Source organism: Rosa chinensis, chromosome 7 (genome assembly GCF_002994745.2).
Source record: "Rosa chinensis cultivar Old Blush chromosome 7, RchiOBHm-V2, whole genome shotgun sequence".
NCBI classification, from domain to species: Eukaryota; Viridiplantae; Streptophyta; class Magnoliopsida; order Rosales; family Rosaceae; genus Rosa; species Rosa chinensis.
Window position 1 is genome coordinate 5,831,801 of NC_037094.1, and position 19,983 is coordinate 5,851,783.

General features: G+C 36.5%; 1 protein-coding gene across 1 annotated transcript; it reads left to right on the forward strand.

Annotated features, from left to right (window-relative positions):
• The first annotated feature begins 4,595 nt into the window (after positions 1 to 4,595).
• On the forward strand, positions 4,596 to 7,300 carry LOC121050587. The gene is made up of 4 exons (XM_040511261.1): positions 4,596 to 4,633; positions 5,433 to 6,904; positions 7,019 to 7,091; positions 7,206 to 7,300. The coding sequence occupies exons 2-4, from the start codon at positions 5,891 to 5,893 to the stop codon at positions 7,298 to 7,300; spliced, it is 1,182 nt and encodes a 393-aa protein (XP_040367195.1). The 5' UTR covers positions 4,596 to 4,633; positions 5,433 to 5,890.
• Positions 7,301 to 19,983: the final 12,683 nt, after the last annotated feature.

Below are 19,983 nucleotides of genomic sequence, written 5' to 3' on the forward strand. Positions count from 1 at the left end.
ATACGCTTCAAGAGGCTTTGGGGCAAGTTCTAGCATTTGTCCTTATATAAATATGCATGTCAAATCCGAGTCTCAACCAAGGTGAATAAAAGATGAGATCAAGCAAAATCCTCTTCAAGAAAATAAGATGATCTATACTAAGCACTCAGAAAAGAAATAGCACATATAAAGGCTCAATAACTCACAAGGGACTAAATCAAGTTTAACTTGTTCTAGCATGCTTCCATCAAATTTTCAGTCATCACATAAGCCCTAACCATCTATTGCACCATAAATCAAGCATAATAATCATAAAAGTCTATTAGCAATTACTTAAGATTATGAATTCAAAATCATGCTTGCAATCATCTTGTAACCATATAATTCAAATCAATAGTTCATGCTCATCATAATGTTGGAAGACTCCTAAAGACTCAACAAAAACAAAAACAAAAACTATTTTTTTTTTTCAATTTTCAGTTTTTTTTTTTTCTGACGACCGGTCGGCGGATTTCGCCGACTGGTCGGTGAGCTTCTGACCCTGAAATAGACAAACAACGACCGGTCGGCAGACTTCGCCGACTGGTCGGTGGATTTCGAAAAAAAACATGAAATTAAAGCCAAAACTCCTAAAACAAAAACTCTAAGCAAAACAACAAAGTGTTTAACCTTCCCCCCACACTTGATCTAAACATTGCCCTCAATGTTTGACTATGAAGTACAACAATGAACAAACCAAGCATAAAGAAAAAGATTAAACACAACAAAAAGACACAATAGAGCAAATATAATCAAAGAACATAAATAAAAGGGAAGAGATAGAGAGATCAAATCTGTTTGGCGAACAATCCGTGCTACTTCCAACTCCTCCATCATTGGGTTGCCTCCAAGTAGCGCTTGGTTTAACGTCCTCAGCCTGACAGACCTACTCTCCATCAAGAGTAATCAGGAGGTTTTGGTCTTGGATCCCTCAAATGTTTAACCCTTTTAAGTGAAGTTTCATGATCTCTTGATAACAACTTGGGTAGCTTGGGAGTAATGGAAACATGCGATTGGATGATCCTCTTTTTCTTTCTCTTCTTCCATTGTCTCCATCTCCTATGAGATCCACCAAGCATGGATAGAAGGATCTCCTTATCAGATGTCAAATTCTCGCAAATGACCATCTCCACATGATCAACAAAATCAATGATTTCTTGGATGGAAGAAACATTTGTAGAGCTCGAATATGGCAAGGGAAAATCAGGTGGTGCACAGTGTGCTAGAGATAGAGGCCCGATGATATGTGATTTGATGGTATCCTCTTCTATAAAATCACCCATATCATCATTGAAACACTCTTGATCTTCATGAGGTATTGTGATTGCTTCCGGCACATTGAGCTCATTGTCATAAAGCTCCTCCTTACTTTCTTCATTATAAAACCCCTCATCATCAAAGGGATCTTCCTCCTCCAACGCTTCAAGTTCGGTCAAGCAGTCGACGGTGTAGTCTTCATCCTCATCTAAGAATGAGTCATGTGATGTATCACGAGATTGAAGCAACACAGTGGCTGTAGGGGGCTCCCATAGAGTTGTCATAGGTGTAAGAGAGTTCTCTTGAGGTAATGCGCTCTCCCAAATCTCATTAACTGCCGGCCAATCATCCTCCTCAATTGTGGAAAGCTCTTGAATTGGTTCTGGCTCTCTTGACTCTTGATTCAAGCAATCCAAAATTATCTCCACATATTGCCCAATCTTCTCAACAGATTCTTCAATATTTTGTGTATAAGATTTCATGCTCTGTATGCAAGAAGAAGCAGTATTAGTCATAGAAGCAACCAAATCTTCAAGAGAGTTACCTTCAGGTGTTGGTGACTGATGATCATGGTATGAAGACGAAGAAGCATCAAACGCATTGAAGGATTCTTGTTGGGAGTTTAGATAGCCATTCCATTCAACGTAGGGATGATTATCCCATGCCGGATTGTATGCAGGCACATATTGATCATTCCAATGCCCTTGGTTTGCTTGATATCCTCCAAACATGTTATTTTGATCGAAGTAAGCTTGATATTGCATGTTTGGACATGTCTCCGTTGAATGACCAACCAAGGAGCATATGGAACACATCTCGTATGAAAGATGCCACATTGCAAAATAAAAAGAAAAGAAAGTTAGAATAGATACAGATTAAGAACAAAAATAAACCAAAAATAAAAAATAAAAAATAGACTAGCAATGAGAAACAACAATCCCCGGCGACCGGCGCCAAAAATTGATAGGCTATTTCTATACACCTAAATAGATGCACAAAAATGTCTATAATTTAACCCTACAAGAATGTCGAAAATAGTATAGGTAAGTAGGGATCGTTCCCGCAAGAGATTGTGGTCTAATCACTAATCTAAAGACTCAAAACAAAATAAACCTAAACTGTCCAGTTATAAATATCTGACTAGCAGACGACTCTAAACTATTCTAAATGTCACGAAAATTTACAGACAGACTCTAGACATGATAAACTAACTACTGACAAAGTTTGATAATTTTTGAAGGTGTTTTGGTTGACGAACTAATTAAATAAAAATGAAACACTAAATGACTCCGAAAATAAAAAGACTTGATTTAGGGTTTTGAAAATCAAAGATAAAACAAGTTAGAGGAATTGCATCCACCACCAATCAATCAAGTAAACGAATCATGTTCAACCTAATTTCATTTATCTATGGATGAAGATGCTCAAGTTAACCCAATGCCTGAATTAACCTATTGTTCTTCCTTACTTGTATGCTAGGTGAGAGACGCTCTACACCTAACCTATTTTCTAAAATGCAACCTAGGTTGACGCAACTCTAGATTTAACACATAGAAATCATTAAGATTAAGAAAAACGAGACATCACAAGACATCATGAGTACGACGCGTCTCAATTAATCTAGGAACCTAATCACTCGCCTTATAGACGATTTACTACTCTAGAACTCTCAACGGAACCCTCGAAACAAGGCACAGGCAATGATCATTCTTAGCAATAGAATCCTAAACATGCAATCTAAGTTGCGCACCAAAGAAAACATGCAAATGAATCATCAATGTGAAGATAGAAATTAGATTCTCATCCAATAGATAAACAAAACTAATTGAAAGTCATAATAAGTTTACAATCATGATTTGGGGCTTCAACAACCCCTAACAAAAGAGTTAGTTTCTCATAGAAAGAAAAACAAAAACAAGCTAAAGAGAAAAATAAGTTGTTGCAGTAGAGAGAGAGGGCGGAGAGCCGGGAAGAGAAGCCCAGAGCTGCTGCAGATTTATCTCCTTTTATATACTTAGAGGTTGCCTTCATCTTTCTATTGTGTAGGAAATCCAAAACCTAAAAGAATTAGGGCTCACGTGCTTAGGTGGAGTTTTCCTATTGGCTCTTGAACTTGATGACTTATTCCAACCATTCACATCGCCCATTAAGTCAGAATATGATGCAAAAACTCGTCCTCGGGCTTTTCGGTGTGATTTGGGCTTCGAAACATAAATTCCCGTCCAACCTCAGATTCACGTGCAGCCTGACCTTCTTGTACTAAATCGGCCATAACTTCTTCTAGAAAAATGATATTGATGAGCCGTAAAAAGAACTGGAAACTAGACATCTGAAGCTTTCCATCAATATAAAGATCATCCTCTGGATCATTGTGAGCTGGTCTCAGTGATCTGTCGAACTTGACTGATCTGCACAGGCAGATTTGCCAATTTTTCCTTTCAATCCCTCTTTTACTTCTTTTCTCCTTCTTTGCTCAAAATACCTATAAAACAAGTAAACAACGTAAATAACGAGAAAATACACTAACTAACAAAGAAAGTATAGAGGTTAACGTTATTAATATCGCATAATTATGCTCCTATCAAAGATATTATGGGGAATTAAAGCTGATTTTGCCATGGGAAATTATGGAGTTAATGTCAAAAATCAAGAGATGATCAAGGATAATGATGCCATGGAGAGATTTAAGGGAGAAAAAGTCCAAAACAAGTCCAGATTCATTCCTATTTTCACTCAAGAGTATTTTGGCCGAAAATTAAGAGAAAAATCAGATTAAATCTTGGGAAAATCAGCAATAATGTATTTGGAAAGATTATGGATTTATTTTGGAGCTTTTTGATTGGTTGAGTGACATGGCAGAGCTGACATGGCATTCTGTGATTGGTCGAAGCTATGTGGCATGATTGGATAGTTATTTGAGGAGATAAATCAGAAAATAATCATGCAATTAATTCAAAAATAATCTCCCTAAATCAAGGTGTTGAATTGGAGGTTTCTTATTGGTTGGATGACATAGCAGAGCTGACGTGGCGTTCTCTGATTGGCTAATGCTGTGTGGATAAATCTTGAAGACTTGGAGACTAAGTTGCCATCCTCCTATAAATAGGAGCATTCTCTACACAATTCTACACACATCACACCATCACACAACAACCTCACACCACAACACACCTCTCTCCATTAGAAAATAAACATTAGAAAAACTCTCTCCATCCTCTAAAGCAAGCCACGGAGTTCAAGCAAGGCCGAAGGGAGAAGAAGGAGCCGTGACATATTCCTCCACTATCCACCATTGAAGACTTGCTTTCAAGCTTCAAGGATCACAACGAAAATCATCCATCCTCATCTTCCATCCACGGTGTAATTCGACCTCTACTTTGTAACTTTTGTTTGAATTTCGTTGGTTTTGTTTTAGTTGACATTCATGGTTGAACACAGTTATTATTTCTGGAATTTTTATGATTAAATGAGAATTTCGACTCTTATATTGTAATTCGAGAGTTGCTTATGTGAGTTTGTTTAATTAAATTTGCTTTATAGATATCTTTTGTATTTTAATCTTATGTGGTTCGAAACACTTAGGGTTTTGATATGAATGGTGCTAGATTTAAGAACATGAAATCAACTTTTTGTTTTGTGTAACTTGAATCGAAGTAGTAAAGGTTTTGGAAAAAAACCGAATTTAATTAAAGAGGATTGCAATTAGGTGGACTTTTTCATACTAAGTTGCACACTTGAGTTGATAGCCTTTCCATGTGTTTAATGCGTTAAACATGTCATGATTGACTAACTTTCTAGGGCTTGATTACATGTTTGATAGGATTAATCTTTGTGTTTTCACTTAGGTTAATTAGCATTGAAAAGTAAAAAATGGGAAATTATTTGCTTTCGAATATTTCACATGATCAACTCCTTTCTCATGACTTAGATGAACAATATTAGGGTTTAATCGAATTTGATCATAGTTTCGGTTTTGTTCTTTGTTCTCTCATTCCACCCGTGTATATATGTTTTTACATTTTCTTTATTTTATTTATTTTAGTTTTTAATTTAATAATCCTAAAACTCCCTTTTGTGTTCATTTGTATATATTTTTATTTGTTTTACTTTTGTAAATAATACTTTTTACTTTTATTAATTTGTTTTTGCAATTACAGGTGTACCCTCAATCCCCGGAATAGAATGATCCCTATTTACTATATACTAACGATGACATTTCAGGGTTAAATTATGCGCTTGCTTTAAGTGCATCAAAAACGCCAACACAACGACGATGTCGTCGACCTCGAGGGCTCGGCTGAGAACTTGGCCAACGTTCGGTTGCTTCAGGACGTGACCACCGATAAGGACACGGTGGATGAGATTTTCAAGCTGGTGGATGACAATGCCAGCCAAAACGATGCATTGGAGCCAATAGAACCCCCCAAGAAAGTGATCAAATCGGAGTTTTTTCGCCAGAAGGAAGGGATGGGTGGGTTAGTTGGCAGAGAGAATTCTATTGACTGGCCCCCATTTTGGAAAGAGAAAAGTGATGGGTCTTTTGTCAATATGTTGATGAATTTCCATACAAAAAAAACAACCAGAGCCTCTAAATGGTGGGATCTTTGTAGATGATATGGCTTTGGGTAAGACTCTAACTTTGGCTTCCTTGATTGCTTTTGAAAAATATGGTAGTGGCAATGGCAACAGTGCTAGTGCAGATGAAAGCATACCGTATGATAATGAAATGGGAGAGGATAGCAGTGAGAAGGAAGAATTTATGAGTGTAACTGATAAGGGTCACCAAAATTGGGGTAAAGTAACTGGTGAATACCTTCATTTCCCTAGGGGTGGAACTCAATTTAAGAATGGTGCTCTTCACAATAATGATTTTATTCAAAAATCTCTTCCTGAACGCGTGATATTGGATGTTGGGTGTGGTAACCTGCCTTTAGAGCTTAATCATGTCTTGCGATCTGGAGGTTACTTTGTGTGGTCTGCAACTCTAATTTACCAAAACCTTCCTGACGATGTTGGCATCTGGAAAGTGATGTCTGAACTAATACAGTCAAATTGCTGGGATTTGGTGATGATTAGAAACGATAAGCTCAATCAAGTCACTGATGCTATCTATAGAAAACCATCTACCAATGAGTGCTATACTGAAAGAGCACAAAATCAGCCTCCTCTTTGCATGTTCATTGAAATGTCAAAGGTAGAAGGGTTCTCCCACTATTCAAGGGTTATTCCTCAAGTGTTCAGTTCTCAGTTTCGTGACTTTATCTTGTTGAATGTAAATCCTTGTCAGCCAACAACTTCTGCACAAATGTTTTCTTTGAGGTTTGTCACTGTGATGATTTGCTTTCCTATTCAAAAGGTAAAACCCACCTCCATTATTTATGGAATGACTCGCAGAAATTTAACCCATGCTGCTCTACCTAGTGTTTTTTGGTATGTTCAAATGTGCAAGGGCATAAATCTGTTACAGACCCATGGTACAATAATCATTACAATTGAAATGGGTGTCATATCTGGGAATATAATTAGAGCAGTCTTTCAGCCAAGAAGTTTTTCTATTGAAGAAGCTATTGATGTTCTCCAAATCAATCTTGCTTTCTCAAATGAGGCTCTTCTACTTATCCTGTTGTCCGTAATTATGCATTCCCAGACAATGGAATTTGAAATTTCAAGCAATCTACTGCAAAGTCCTAAAAGAGAAACCCTAAGGGTCTTTTCTAATATGCAAAATTTGTATCATTGGCAGTCAAATTCTAATTCTCATGTGAGTGTTCATCTATGTGCACCACTACATGCTTGGCAACTTACTACAGATGATGGTACTACTTTTGGTGCCGCCTTGATAAACATTAAAGATCTCAACATGATGCATTGTACATTATGGTATATTCCATTGCTCACTTGTGATATTCCTCATGTTGTACTTTGGTCAGGATACTTGCAATTGGATTATAAATTGGGATGTGATCTTATGACTATGGACAATAAGAGCGACTTGGTTCTGTATACTGGATATCAGACTCCATAGATCAGTGGAAAGATTTGCTCTGTGTCTCTAGTGTCCAATTCATTGAATTTGTATGATTAAAGTAAACCCTTACTTTGGCAATTTGCTATTTCCCGCATTAGAGATCAGAATGCCTTTTGGGCAGCTGTTTTAGGCCAGGATGGCTCAATCACCTTCCTCAAATTTCAGAAACGAAGTTCTGTTTCACATGAGTCTTGCAGTCTTCCTGAGCATTGTGAATCTTACTTGGTGTGCTATTTTGATGGTTGGTTCCAGTACCAACTAAGTTCACTTCTTAGCTCTCGCTTTAATTGCAAATCTCCAGCACTCCGAACCTGTAATCCCTCCAAAAGTTCAGTGGACACTCTCTATGTATATCCGAAGCTTGATTATTTTGCACTTGGTTTCGCAGAACCCTCTATGAAATCCAATTTGAGTTCCTGCAAAGAAGATCACCCTGGTGAGCTACCAGATGGCATCCAGCTTGCTGTGATAAAGATAGAAGGAAAATTTCAGGGGCAGATAGTGTTACGAGCTGAATTTACTATTATTAAAAAAAATTCAAAATGTGCAGTTGGTCAAGCCGAGAATTTTTTGTGCAAAAGGGCTTCACAGGGTTCTTGTATGTGAGCACATGGCAAAAAGATCTTCAAATGAATGGATATTCAACAAAAAAAAAAGGATGACCATTTTTTGGATTGGAACACAAGATTCAGTATTGCTTTGGTATCTGCAAAAGGGTTGACTTATCTCCCTAAAGAATGTAACGAGAAGATTGTCTATTGTGATATAAAAGTTCTTGCTGAAAATGGAATGCAGATTGTCTACTGGAGGTCAATTGGTAGGCAAAGTTGTTTTTACCTTCAAGGGGACTTCGTGAGTTTCTATATCAGTGCATCTATCTCTATCATCAGTGAGGGTTACTTGGAATTTGGCACCCACCTCCATTATGCTAATTCATATAGCACTGTCCTACAATGCAATCCATGTTCAAGCTTCAAATTTTCAGAGTTCTTTCGGCAAGCATTACTTTACAAGAATTTGCTTTTTTCTTGCAGCTGCAAAACACATGCTTTTTCTACTGAGAAGCTATTACTCTTTCTACTCACAAGCTGCTACTATACCAATACTCTTGGTCAGCATACAGATACAAGAACTACTACAACCTGCGGTTTACAGAGTTTTTTTACCAAGGCATGATTTGGGAGCTGATGTGATATCTTCAGATTCTTCTTTTCTTAATGTGGATGACCTCATAGATCAGTTTGTTGCACTTATTTATTTCTTGGGTTTGAAAAAAGTACTGAACTTGGGTGGTGACTTGCATGATGGCGCAAGGACAATTTGGAAGATAATTCAGGCTTGAGGTCAAGCATGTTCTTCGTGCGGGTGGAAATGTTATGATTCTATACTTTTATATGGGTCATTATTCTTGTATGGGCCTATTTGGGCTTTATGTTTCGGGAGTCCACTACTTCTAGATATTTTCTTTGCTTAAATAACCACTATAGGACTTGTACCAGAGGGCATTAAAGAATATTGAAGCTTTTGTTTTCTCTTATTTCCTTTAGCTTTCTTTTATTTCCCTTTCTTTGCGATGTCATTTCTAGGCTTGGATCCTGGGGATCCTAACAACAATTCTTATCCATAAGAAATATGGTACAGAGCCAATATTTCTAGGCTTGGATCCTAGGGATCCTGACAATTAGGATCACAATGAGTACTAGGACAATAGTTATGCATGAGCCCATAAGTACTGAACCCATTTAGAGCAGCCCATTTTTAGTTGTGGTCCTAATGATGCAGCTAAAAGCAAGCGCATAATTTAACTCTAAAATATCATTAATAGCATAAGCAAGTAGGGATCGATCTAATCCGGGGATTGAGGGTACACATGTCAATGTAGGACAATTACACAATTAATAAAGACACAAAGTATATTATTTACAAAAATAAAATAAAGTATATACATAATTACGAAATTAAGGGGGGATTTAGGTTTTGGTTTTCGGAAATAAACTAAGTACAGAAAACAAAGAAAACTAAAAACATAATTACACGAATGGAATGAGAGAACAAAGATCAAAACCGAAACTATGATCAAATTCGATTAAACCCTAATATTGTTCATCTAAGTCATGAGAAAGGAGTTGATCATGTGAAATATTCGAAAGCAAATAATTTCCCATTTTTTACTTTTCAATGCTAATTAACCTAAGTGAAAGCACAAAGATTAATCCTATCAAACATGTAATCAAGCCCTAGAAAGCTAGTCAATCATGACATGTTTAACGCATGAAACACATAGAAAGGCTATCAACTCAAGTGTGCAACTTAGTATGAAAAAGTCCACCTAATTACAATCCTCTTTAATTAAATTCGGTTTTTACCCAAAACCTTTACTACTTCGATTCAAGTTACACAAAACAAAAAGTTGATTTCATGTTCTTAAATCTAGCACCATTCATATCAAAACCCTAAGTGTTTCGAACCACATAAGATTAAAATACAAAAGATATCTATAAAGCAAATTTAATTAAACAAACTCACATAAGCAACTCTCGAATTACAATAGTAGAATCTGAAAATTTCATTTAATCATAAAAGTTCCAGAAATAATAACTTTTTTCAATCATGAATGTCAACTAAAACAAAACCAACGAAATTCAAACAAAGTTTACAAAGTAGAGGTCGAATTACACAGTGGATGGAAAATGAGAATGGATGATTTTCGTTGGGATCCTTGAAGCTTGAAAGCAAGTCTTCAATGGTGGATGGTGAGGAATAGATCACGGCTCCTTCTTTTCCCTTCCGTGGCTTGCTTTCGTTGGCCTTGCTTGAATTCCATGGCTTGCTTTAAAGGATGGAGAGAAGATGAAAGAAGCTCACGGCAACAATGTGTATTTTCTGAATTTTTCTAAGGTGTGGAACCCTTCTCAACGTCAAAGAGGTGGGTATATATAGGAGCACGGCTAGGGTTCACAAAGCAATCAGAATTTTCCACATAGCTTCAACCAATGATAATTCACCAAGTAAGCTTGTGATGTGGTCCAACCAATCATAGAATGCCAAGTAAGCCTTGTGATGTGTTCCAACCAATCAAAATTCTCTAAAATACCTCCCTAATATTTAATTGCCAAATTTCCTTGAAATTATTCTGATTTTCTTCATGAATTTCGGCCAACATTCTTTTAGGGAATTTAGGGATGCACCTAGACATGTTTTGAGCTTTTCCTTGGTGCACACATATTTTCCTTCCATAAATATCTCCCTTGAATCTCTCTTGGCGTCATCTCCTTGATTATTTCTGATTTTCACGTTGGCAATCACACCAAATTATTCCTCCAACAATATTTCCTTCCATAAAAGTCTCCCAAGAAAATCTCTCCTTTTGATTTCCTCCACCCATTGATAGGCGCATTTTAATGTGATATTTTAAATGTTAATTCCTCACATTTTGCTTAGTTATTCCTTAACGAATCGATTTTTAACTTAATTTCTATTTTTAGGTACATTGGAGTAGATGAAGAAGAAATGAGTGTTACGTCCATAATTACCTAGAAATGATGGAGAAGAATGAAAATGCACTAAAAAGTCAACCTTGAATATTTTCTTACTCCGGCTAGGAGAATCAGAGCCAAGCAAGGAAGAATGAGCGGCCACCTGACCAAATGAACTCTAAATGAGCTGAAACTCTCCAGATCCATTCTAGACACCCAAAGGATCATTTCTTATGAAGAGTACCAGAGAAAAATATGAGTGGAAGGCCTTCAAACAATCAGCCCAATTTTCTACAGAAGCAAAACCGGAAAACTGGACCTGTAAGAGGTCCAGCAGCATTTCCGGCCCAACCACATGGAATAAAGCTCTGAAAATTTGTGAGGATGATCTACACTCATAGTGGAACATTTTTATGAAGAAGTCGAAGGCTCATTCTGAAGTTTTGATGGAGAAATAATTGAAGGAATAAAGGGGAAGAAACTGACCTGAAAACAGCTCAACACCACATATTCATGTTTCCCACCCATATGAAGAAAGCATTTCTTTTTCCTTGGATACAATTTTTCTACCCTAAAAGATCATCATCACTTCCACATTTCTTCACCTTCATGCTTTGCTTTCATCATTACCTCATCTTTTACATATTTTACAAACCACTCTCATACTCCACTTTCATTATTTTTCTTCATCTCATCATTTCTCTCTTCTTTTTCTTCCCTATTTAAACACCTTCTCCTCTCACTCTCAATCACCAATTCCTTCATCCATTCCATCTTCTTTGTCTCTCCATTTCCTTTCCATTTTCTCTCACAAAATTCCTTCATCCATTCCATCTTCTTTGTCTCTCCATTTCCTTTCCATTTTCTCTCCATCCTCTAGTGCATTCAACGTTTCAAGCAAGGGAGAAGAAGAAGAAGAAGGAGCCGTGAGCATCATCATCCATCCTCCACCTTGAAGCTTGCTTTCGAGATTCAAGAATCCATAACGTTTCATCCTTCATCCCCATCTCCATCTCACGGTGTAATTCAACCTCTTTCTTTGTAATCTTGCTTAGTTTCGTGAGAATTGTTTTTAGTTAACATTTATGTTTGAACAAAGTTTATATTCTGAAATTTTATGATTTAATAAAGAATTTCGATTCTTATGTTGTGATTCCAAAGTTGCTTATGTGTGATTGTTCGATTGAATTTGCTTGATAGAAAACTTTTATATGTTTATCTTATTTGGGTCGACACTTATAGGATTTGCATGTAATTGGTGCTAGGTTTAAGAACATGAAATCGACTTTTCGTTTTGTGTAAACTTGAATCAAAGTAGTAAAGGTTTTGGACAAAAATCGAATTCAATTGAAGAGGATTGCAATTAGGTGAACTTATTCATACTAAGTTGTACACTTGAGTTGATAGCCTTTCTCTATGTGTAATGCGTTAAACATGACATGATTGACTAGCTTTCTAGGGTTTGATTGCATGTTTAATAGGATTAATCTAGGTGCTTTCGCTTAGATTAATTAGCATTGAAAAGTAAAATATGGGAAATCGTTTGCTTTCGAATGTTTCACATGATCAACTCCTTTCACATGACTTGGAAGAACAATGTAGGGTTAATTCGAATTCAATGATAAACTTGGGTTTAATCTTTGTTTCTTATGTTTCATTCTTGTACATGTGTTTTTACGTTTTCTTTATTTTATTTATTTTAATTTTAATTTTAAGAATCCTAATCCCCCCCCCTTATTTGTGTTTACTTGTATATATTTATTTTTTATTTTATTTTTGTAAATAATACTTTATTATTTTAATTCTTTATTTGTTTATACAATTGTATATATTTATATTCTTTATTTTATTTTTGTAAATAATACTTTTCTTTATTTGTTTCACAATTACAAGTGTACCCTCAATCCCCGGATAGAACGATCCCTACTTACTTATACTACTAACGATATTTCAGGGTTAAATTGCGCGCTTGCTTCGAGCGCGTCACCCATTATATTTTCTGATTTTCCACGTCATTTCCTTGTTTCTCTCTTCATGAAGCTTCTCTTCCCATTTATGAACTCAATTCAGCTTATTTATTCCAAAGTCCTGAAAATAGAAGATTTTTAAAATAAGAAATGGAAACTTTCCTAAACTAAAATGGGAAACTTTCTAAAAATGAAAAATAGAAACTACAAAACGGAAACTTTCTATAATTAGGAACTTTCCCAATCAAAGAATAGAAACTTTCCTAAACAGAGTTTTATTAAGGAAATAACAGTTAAAACGTCGCATTAAAATGCTCCTATCACCTAATACACGTGTTGATCTACCGTAGCGTCAAGGACAGTACCATCCATCTTATATTCTCTGTATTCCAGCCATTTTGAGGCATCTATGAAAAATCAGTCTTTATCTTCTTAGTTTCTTTAGCTTTAATCTTAATTCCTTTCCTCTACGATGTCATTTCATGGCTACGATCCCGGGGATTGTAACAATTGGTATCAGAGCCGGCAACTGGGCACTTTTCTGGCGGGTTACGGCGGTGGGATCTCCGGCAGGTATCACAACACTCCTTATCATCCTTACGGTAGCTCTACCTGTGCGTTTACCCAATTTTCATCGCAACTAAACCCTTACCCACCATTGCAACTCAACCATTCTGCAATCATCATCAATGGCCACTTATTCCCTCATCAATTTCCAAGTGTTGCTCAGCAGCCTCTCACCACCACTCCTCGTGACCCATACATCCCAACTTACCACTCACCTCATCCTAACCCAAATCTATGGATTCATCATTCAATTTCACAAAGCCATTCACATAAACCATCAATTCCCAGTGTTTATTCTCAGTTTGTCCCCACAAAAACCATGACTACACAACCTATTTACCATTCTGCTCCTCCACCTCCCCCTTGTGAGCAACCACATACAATTGCAGATCCAAACCCACTTTGTCCCATACCCGAGTACGACCGAATTTCTCTTGAAATTGACCGGGTACATAATTGGGAGGTCCCAATTGTTGATTCATCCTACTCCTCTTTCACACCTGAGCCTACGGTCAAGCTTAAGAGGGCTGAAAAACCACCATCACCACCACGAGGTTCCGGCGAATCAAATTCATAAAGAACACACAGATGCTAAGCTGTGTGAGATGCAGAAATCTTTGAAGAGCTCAATGGATACCTTCATATCTGAATTCAAGGAAGAGCTACAGTTGTTGAGGGGTTTGTCGCAATCTCCGGCGAGCCAAGTTGATACTCCACCGTCATCAACACCCAAATTAATTGCAGCTACAACTGAGGCTTTGTCATCACTTATTCCTGCTAATAATGGTATTATTCATAGAACCCCTGTCGATTGTGAATTGATTTTGTCTTCCACTGATATGATATTGGGATTTAGTGATAATGCTAGTATGAATCATGTTGTGGGCAGTACACCTACTGCTTCAATTACTACATTAGTTTGTGGTGATCAAAGTATGGAAGTTGTGGGAGGTGTTAATTGATAGGAGCATTTTAATGCGACGTTTTACTTGCTTTTCCCTACATTTCTTGCGTTATTTCCTTATTAAAACCCTGTTTAGGAAAGTTTTTATTCTTTGATTGGGAAAGTTCCTATTTGTAGAAAGTTTATATTTTTGTAGTTTCTATTTATCATTTTTAGTAAGTTTCCATTTTCAGTTTAGGAAAGTTGCCATTTTTCAGTTTAGGAAAGTTTCTATTTTTCTTATTAGTTTCTATTTTCAGGACCTCCGAGCTAAAAAGTGGAAATGAACTCATAAATGGAAAGAGGAGCTTGCGAACACCAAGGGGAGCAAAGATGAAGGTACATTGGAGTAGATGAAAATGGAAATGTACTAAAAGATCAATTTTACACATATTCCTACTCCGGCTAGGAGAAACCAAGCCAAGCAAAGAAGAAGGAGCGGCCGCCTGACCAAATGAACTTCAAATGAGTTAAAACCTTCCAGATCCATTCTAGACACCCAAAGGATCATTTCTTATGAAGAGTGCCAGAGCAAAATATGAGTGGAAGGCATTCAAACAATCAGCCCAATTTTCTACATAAGCAAAACCGGAAAACTGGACCTGTAAGAGGTCCAGCAGCATTTCCGGCCCAACCACATGGATTGAAGCTCTGAAAATTTGTCAGGATGATCTATACTCATAGTGGAACATTTCATATGAAGAAGTCGAAGGCATATAATGAAGTTTTGTTGGAGAAATAATTGAAGGAATAAAGGGGCAGAAACTGACCTGAAAACAGCTCAACACCACATATTCATGTTTCCCACCCACATGAAGAAAGCTAGATGCTTTTCTCTTTTTCCTTGGATATATTTTTTCTGCAATCTCTTTAATAGATCATCATCACTTCCATGTTGCTGCACCTTCATGCTTTGCTTTCATTTCATCATTTCTCTTTCTTTTCCATATTCTACAAATCACTTTCATACTCCACTTTCATTATTTTTCTTCCACTCATCATTTCACTCTTCTTTTTCTTCCCTATATAAACACATTCTCCTCTCATTCTAAAACATATTCCTTCATCCATCTCATCTTATTTGTCTCTCCATTTTCTTTCCATTTTCCTACACATATCTTCCTTCATCCATCTCATCTTCTTTGTCTCTCCATTTCCTTTCCATTTTTCTCTCCATTCTCTAGTTTTAAGTTTCTGCATTTTTAAGCAAAGAGAAGAAGAGAAGAAGAAGCCATGAAGCCTCCTAGCCGTCATCATCCACCTTGTGCCGTGATAGTGAAGTCTTGCTTTAAAGATTCAAGATCAATGTCTCAAGCTCTTCATCATCCACTCCCTTCATGGTGTAATTCTATCTTTTTCCTTGTAATTTCTTTTGGTTTTCTTTGTTTAGATTTGTAGAACTATGAATTCTAGTTAACAAATAATGTTAAGGGCAAAGTTTAAAGCCCGTTTATATGTTTTGAGATAAAGTTGTGATTTCTATATGTTGATTTTTATGTTGCTTTATGATTAATTGAGAATTTTCAGATTCATATATTGTGATTCAAGAGTTGCTTATGTGAGTTTGTTTAATTAAATTTGCATTATAGATAACTTTTGTATTTTAATCTTATGTGGTTGCAAACACGTAGGGTTTTGATATGAATGGTGCTAGGTTTAAGAACATGAAATCGACTTTTCGTTTTGTGTAAACTTGAATCAAAGTAGTAAAGGTTTTGTGCAAAGACCGAATTTAATTAAAGAGGATTGCAATTAGGTGGACTTTTCCATACTAAGTTGTACACTTGAGTTGATAGCCTTTCTCTATGTGTAATGCGTTAAACATGACATGATTGACTAGCTTTCTAGGGTTTGATTGCATGTTTAATAGGATTAATCTAGGTGCTTTCACTTAGATTAATTAGCATTGAAAAGTAAAATATGGGAAATTGTTTGCTTTTAACGTTTCACATGATCAACTCCTCTCTCATGACTTAGATGAACATTATTAGGGTTTGAATCCATTTTAATCATATGTTTCGATTTTGATCTTTGTTCTCTCATTCCATTCGTATTTTTATGTTTTTGCATTTTAATTGTTTTCTTTACTTAATTTATTTTCGAAAAAACCAAAAACAAAATCCCCCCTTTTTTCGTTAATAATGTTTATACTTGTGAATATCTTTGTGAATATTATACTTTGTTTTAATTTTAATTGTTTAATTGTTTGACAATGACATGTGTACCCTCAATCCCCGGAATAGAACGATCCCTATTTACTTATACTACTAACGATATTTTCAGGGTTAAATTATGCGCTTGCTTTGGGCGCATCATTAATACTAGTTGGAAAATTGATAAAAAAAAGGTGTAATAGATGGATTCAACCCAGATGAAAGCAAGGAATTTCAGGAGTTTCTTTATGATAGCACTGATATTGATACTGGTTATATTGGAGATGATTCAACAGACTTGTCAGGCGGCAATTTTCCCCAGCCTACAATTAAACAACATATAGATAAAAGATCTATGTCAGCTGAGAGGGCTCCATTGCTTTCCAATGGAAATAGGGACTGTGCAATTGTGGCAGTTGATAAGATTGTTCCTTGTATCAATGGAGAACGATCTCATCCTATATGTGCTCAAGTTGAGAATATAAATGGGCAGGAGTCAAAGGAACTCTTGCATAGTTTTCCTTGTCAAAAAGAGTATGATATGAGATCTAAAGAAGATTCTAATGTTGAAATTGAGGTTAGCAGTGTGGCTCATAAAGGTGGGTCCAAATTGTTCCTAGTGGTTGAGCCGCTCAAACAAGAAGTTGTTGAAAAACTTGTTTCTGGTGTCAAAGGTGCACAAAATCAGCCTCCTCTTTGCATGTTCATTCAAATGTCAAAGCTAAAAGGGTTATCTCTCTATTCAAGGGTTATTCCTCAAGTGTTCAGTTGTCAGTTTCGTGACTTTATCTTGTTGAAGGCAAATCCTTGTTAGCCAACAACCTCGGCACAAATGGTTTCTTTCAGGTTTGACACTGTGATGATTTGCTTGCTGATTCCAAAGGTAAAGCCCACCTTCATTAATTGTGGGATGACTCATAGAAATTTAACTCATGCTGCTCCACCTAGTGTTTTTTGGTATGTTCAAATGTGCAAGGACATAGTTCTGTTACAAACCCGTGGTACAATAATCATTATAATTGAAATGGGTGTCATTTTTGAGAATATAATTAGAGCAATCTTTCAGCCAAGAAGTTTTTCTATTGTTGAAGCTATTGATTTTCTCCAAATCAATTTTGCTTTCTCATCTTGGGGGTACCATTCTTGTCCAGTGGTTCTAATGACTACAATTACTATTCAACCTATTGTGCACCTAACTTTCCATGCTTGCTTCTTGTTGATTCCTGAAGACAAAAGCAATATTGGCAAGAGCACTTCACTTCTTAAATTTCCATTTTTTACTCTGGTGCCACAACGTTTCTCTTAAAGCCTATCTTTGATTATTGCCTGCTGTGCTATTTGATAATATCTCTCATCACTCCCGTTGGAACATTTGCTACTAGCCTTGTTTTTTATTTTGGCGAAGACTTGCACATTAACAACTCAGATTCACAAATGGCTCACTATAACATGTGTTCGCTGCACGCAAAGGTGATATCACTACAATCTCACACCACTTGTACATGGGCATATTACCTAATTTCTTCTTACTGTGATCTTATATTTGTCTTGAGAAACTTCAAGGACAACATGGTACAAAATTTTGAGGGAGCTATTTCTACATGGGGTTGTTCTGAACACAAGAATGAAACAAAGATTATGTTGTTTGTGCCTCAAGTTGAATGTACAGTGGATGTTCTCAAGGCCTTACACTTCCTTTTCACACCAGTAGTTAATATTGCACATCAGGAGGCATGTGGTGCTATTGAAGCATATCACCTAGAGTTGAAAGTGAAATTGTTTGCTGATTCACATCTTGGAACACTCCAAAGAGTTCATTCGTTAGTACACAAGTTGACAACAGAGCTGCACTCAGGCTACGGGTTAGACCAATATGCTGATAAATGTGGTTCTTTTCAAAACGTCAATGAAGAATGTATTGCTTCTAAGTCTTGGCACAGGGTACTGCAAATTTCTGATTCTACTGTTACCATGGATGATAAAAGTCTTCTCTTTGCCAAGGTTTCAAGCCAGAAGAACTGTAACATTATACATCTAGTGTGGATTTTGGGATTAGAATTTTCCTTTTGTGACTATGTGTGGTCGATGCAAGGAAACATTTGCAAGCATGCCACCAAAATTAATATGATCTGTGAAAATCTTCAAGGTTGGCCCTATGCACTTACCACCATTGCAGTTTCTGAAATTTCTGAAATTTCACGTTTGGTTATCGCTGCAATTTTTTAGAAGACTTGTAAGCCGCATGTGTTCAATGGGCAACAGAGTTTTGGAGATCTTGTTTATGCAAGGATTGACTGGTGGGATGATGTCACTAAGTTGCTGAATGCGATGCTCACAAATAGGATATTAGATATTCATCAAGTGATGGAGGAGATGATCAAGGGAGACTGTGATGGCAACTCTAACTGGCAGATGGTGGAGTGTGTTTTTGACAAACTAAAATATGAGGAATGTGGGCTAGGAATGAGGTTCTACAACACTCTGATAGAAGTATTTTGGTGGTTAAGTCAGAAACAAAGAGCTGAGCTTTGCATATGTACCTCAAGTCCTCCTTCAGACACAAAAACATCATTTTCCGATGTTGATAGTGTTCGGTATAATGACACCAGTTTGGATGCAGCAAGTAGGACGATTGCAGCGACAAATGCTCTTTCTACCGTAGCGTCAAGGATAGTACCTTCCATCTTATAATCTCTGTATTCCAGCCATTTTGAGGCATCTATGAAAAATCAGTCTTTATCTTCTTAGTTTCTTTAGCTTTAATCTTAATTCCTTTCCTCTGCGATGTCATTCGATGGCTACGATTCAGCTTTGAAAATGACACCATGATAGGAGCATTTTAATGCGACGTTTTAACTGCATTTCCCTACATTTCTTACGTTATTTCCTTATTAAAATCCTGTTTAGGAAAGTTTCCATTCTTTGATTGGGAAAGTTCCTATTTGTAGAAAGTTTATATTTTTGTAGTTTCTATTTATCATTTTTAGTAAGTTGCCATTTTTCATTTTAGGAAAGTTTCTATTTTTCTTATTAGTTTCTATTTTTTTAGGACCTCCAAGCAAGTGGAAAATCTTGAGGAGGAAAATCAAAGTTGCAACCAAGTGGAAAATCTTGAGGAGGAAAATCAAAGTTGCAAGGAAGTGGAAAATCTTGAGGAGGAAAATCAAAGTTGCAACCAAGTGGAAAATCTTGAGGAGGAAAATCAAAGTTGCAAGGAAGTGGAAAATCTTGAGGAGGAAAATCAAAGTTGCAACCAAGTGGAAAAACTTGAGGAGGAAAATCAATTCAAGTTGAACAAGTGATAAACATGTGGGAAGATATTTTTTACAAATTTGTCTAACATATCTAGCCCTTCATTTATGTTCATCTCCACCCTCCATTCATCATTTTTTGGGCTATAAATACACTTCTCCTCTCACTCTCAAAACGAATTCCTTCATCCATTCCATCTTCTTTGTCTCTCCATTTCCTTTCCATTTTCTCTCCATCCTCTAATGCATTCAACATTTCAAGCAAGGCCAAGGGAGAAGAAGAATTGCCGTGAGCATCATCCTCCATCACCATCCTTGAAGCT

Excerpts from the sequence above, each read along its gene's own strand:
- LOC121050587 (XM_040511261.1), top strand. The coding sequence starts at position 5,891 with ATGGCTTTGGGTAAGACTCTAACTTTGGCTTCCTTGATTGCTTTTGAA. Across the intron at positions 6,905-7,018 it reads TTCTACTTATCCTGTTGTCC|TCAAATTCTAATTCTCATGT; the intron begins GTAATTATGCAT and ends TATCATTGGCAG. Across the intron at positions 7,092-7,205 it reads GCAACTTACTACAGATGATG|GATACTTGCAATTGGATTAT; the intron begins GTACTACTTTTG and ends TACTTTGGTCAG.